Source organism: Wolffia australiana, chromosome 19 (assembly GCF_029677425.1).
Source record: "Wolffia australiana isolate 7733 chromosome 19, ASM2967742v1".
NCBI lineage: Eukaryota > Viridiplantae > Streptophyta > Magnoliopsida > Alismatales > Araceae > Wolffia > Wolffia australiana.
Genome location: NC_135853.1, coordinates 5,040,504 through 5,043,466, shown reverse-complemented (window position 1 = coordinate 5,043,466; position 2,963 = coordinate 5,040,504). Strand labels below are relative to the sequence as shown.

The window sequence follows — 2,963 nt, the reverse complement described above, 5'->3', positions numbered from 1 at the left end:
CCGAGCGCCTGCAAGGTATCAGTTATGTATTTTTTATTTTCCTAAACTATGTGCGACGAGTGGGATCCGAGTGTAATTGGGATATATATACTCGCTCCACGCCTAAAAATATTGAAAAATAATTCACTTAATAAATAAAACCCTCCTGGATGGCGTCCAGGACACGGATGGATCGGTCTACGGGCACAACCCTAGGGTTGGCCGTACCCGACACCGTGTTTTTGCCAATTAAAAAAAAAAAAAAGGAATAGAGTCAAAGTCATAGAGAGAGAGCAAGCAAGATAGAGAAACAGAGAGAGAGAACTGAAAATTTTCAAACTAAGCCATTAAAATATTTAATTGTTGAGATGTCCTCTCGGCCCCTGTGATTTTCCACGCAGTAGGCTTGGAATCCAATATTACATCCATGTGTACATACGACATATCTCGAACCGACTCTTCTTTTAACTTATTGATCACATCGGAGGTACAAATATGAAATTCAAAAGGATCAAATAAGAAATATTGCAAGACTGTTGCTATGTCGGAAGGCGGGCAACGAACGAAGCCAGCTGCCTCAACGCGGTCAGATAGAAGCCATGAAGGAAAGATTGAACACGGGGGTCGGTTGACTGACTTGAACAGGTGAGAATTGATGTTGAAGGAAAGGGCCGAGTTCCCCGGAGGCAAATCTAAAACGCCACCCAATCTACTAACGGCGCGTGCATTGACTATCCAGGTAAATTCTTCATTCTTATCTGTACGTGTATGAACGTCGCTACGGTCAGCGTGGATAAACGGCGCATATCAATTCCTAAGCCCCAACGTTGAATTCTTCGGCCTTCTTGGATTTTCTTATTCGCTCTCATCTATTTAACCCCGTTTTCCTCTCCTCCATAGCTTCACAGCTCGACTTCCTTCTCCTTCTTCGTCTTCTTCATCTTCCATCTCTTATTTTTCTTATTCTTCTTCTTTACTGTCATCTTCATCTTCTTATTCGTCCCCTCATGGAGTCAGCTGGCAAGCGATCTTGGGAGATGGACGCTTCGTCCGACAGATCGAGATCGCGTCCGGTGAACTACGTCTCGGCCGATTTCGCAATCAGGCTGCTCCTCTTTGCGTCTTCCGTCGTCGGAGTCGTCGTCCTCGCTACCAGCAAGCAGACGACGATGGTGCCTATTCCTATGGCCCCCTTCTTCGTCTCAAGAACCGCTCAATTCGATCACGCCGCTGGCCTCATGTGAGACTCCCCAAATTCCTCTCCGCTTCATCGTTTTCATCGAATTATCGGAATTATTCGTTCCCCAGTTGACGAATTATCCTCGGAATTCCCAGATATATGTTTTCCGCGCTTGCCGCCGCCGCCGGCTACAGCTTTGGGACGATGATCACCTCTGCTACGGCCGTGAGAAAGCCATCGCCGTCGACGAAGCTTCTTCTCAATCTCCTCATCCTCGACGCGGTAATTTTCGTCCACTTGTGGAATTTGTTCTTCTGCAGAGCTGGGTTTAGGGTACCACTCGCGTCAATTGTTTACGTAGATCTTGCAACTTCACGCCCCTCGTTGACGCTATGGATGACGTAGAAATTGACGAAACCTTGGGTGACGACGCCGTTTCCTAGCGTCGACCTTCAAGAGTTTATTCCAAGATGTCATCCGTTAGACGATGAAGTTGACGAAATTGTTTTAAGTGATGAACGTGCGAGGGTGACGCTAACGACGTCACCGTTATCCTTGCCAGACACGAGTCTCATCCGGGATGATGGGGACTCTTCGCCTAAACTTGTCAACTTGTAGTTAAAATTAGGTTTTAAGGACGAGGGATGAAGCTTTGAAACGGACGAAACTGGACTGAACGGAGCTTCGCTTAAGTCATCCGTTACAGGGCTTGTTGTTTTGTTTGGTTCTTGCGGTAGAGGTTGGAAGAGAACAGATGACGGAACAGGACAATTAGGCGGTGTTTAATGACGGCACGGTGCTTAACGGGCAGTAAACAAATTTAAACCGCACCACGCAATGCCCTGCAACCGACCACTGACCGTGATCGAACTATCCCTAATGAGGATAGTAGAATGAGGCTGGGAATATCACGTCAAAGTACCATAACTTTGATGGTTTCATGAGTGGGTGAAAGGTCATAGCGGGTCTTAATTCCAAGGCGCGAGTTGAAAGCAACTAAGATTCATCATCGTAATCGGCGAATTAATTTTGGCGAAGACTAACTCTCGTAACTTTTATCTTACGCGTAGATCATGGCGGGAGTGATGGCGGCGGCGACCGGCGCCGGCGGCGGAGTGGCATTCATTGGCCTGAAGGGTAACTCGTACGTGCGGTGGAACAAGATTTGCGGTGTCTACGAGAAGTTCTGCCGGCACGTAGGCAGCTCCGTTGGCTTCTCTCTTCTCTCCTCCATCGCTCTCATCCTTCTTGTCATCCTGTCCGCCGTTTCTCTACATCGCCGTGCCCACTGATCGCCTCCATCCTCCTCTCTCTTCATTTGATTTCTTTTATAATTTATAAATTGTTTATCTGGTTTTGAAATAACCCAGTTCGTCGTTCAATATATTGTTTTCGTAGAATATTTTCGCATAAACAATTGAAAATTGGACGAGTATTTGCAGACCGCGAAATGATGACAAGGCCAAGCTTTAAAATGGTTGAAGCTTCGGATTTAGCGGTTCTCTGAATGTTCAACAAAGACTTCTTAATATGAAGAATATGAGAGGTTGTCTCTTCATTCACCAAAAATAACAACTATGGGGGACTCTCGAGTAGTAGGGTTATATGCGGGATCCAGAATATTCTACAGAGGTTAAACTGATCAGAGATTTGGAGTTAGCGGCCATCCTATGGTTCAACGAGGACTCCTCCGTACTGGATTCTTTGAGGGTTCGTGTACGCATTCACGAGGGAGGAGTGCCAATCCTGGACCACCATTTCAAGATCATAGTACTTAAATATTTTTAGCATGATGTATTGAAAA

At 46.1% G+C, this 2,963-nt stretch overlaps 1 protein-coding gene across 2 annotated transcripts; it reads left to right on the top strand.

Annotated features, from left to right (window-relative positions):
• The first annotated feature begins 243 nt into the window (after positions 1-243).
• On the top strand, positions 244-2,559 carry LOC144715582 (CASP-like protein 1D1). Of its 2 annotated transcripts, XM_078590520.1 has the most exons (4): positions 244-718; positions 997-1,219; positions 1,315-1,441; positions 2,230-2,559. In XM_078590520.1, exons 2-4 carry the CDS (start codon positions 1,017-1,019, stop codon positions 2,449-2,451), a joined length of 552 nt encoding a protein of 183 aa, XP_078446646.1. In that variant the 5' UTR covers positions 244-718; positions 997-1,016; the 3' UTR covers positions 2,452-2,559. The 2 variants fall into 2 exon arrangements, with proteins under 2 accessions (XP_078446646.1, XP_078446647.1); XM_078590521.1 differs by lacking the exon at positions 244-718 and having other exon boundaries at positions 860-1,219.
• The last annotated feature ends 404 nt before the right edge of the window (positions 2,560-2,963 follow it).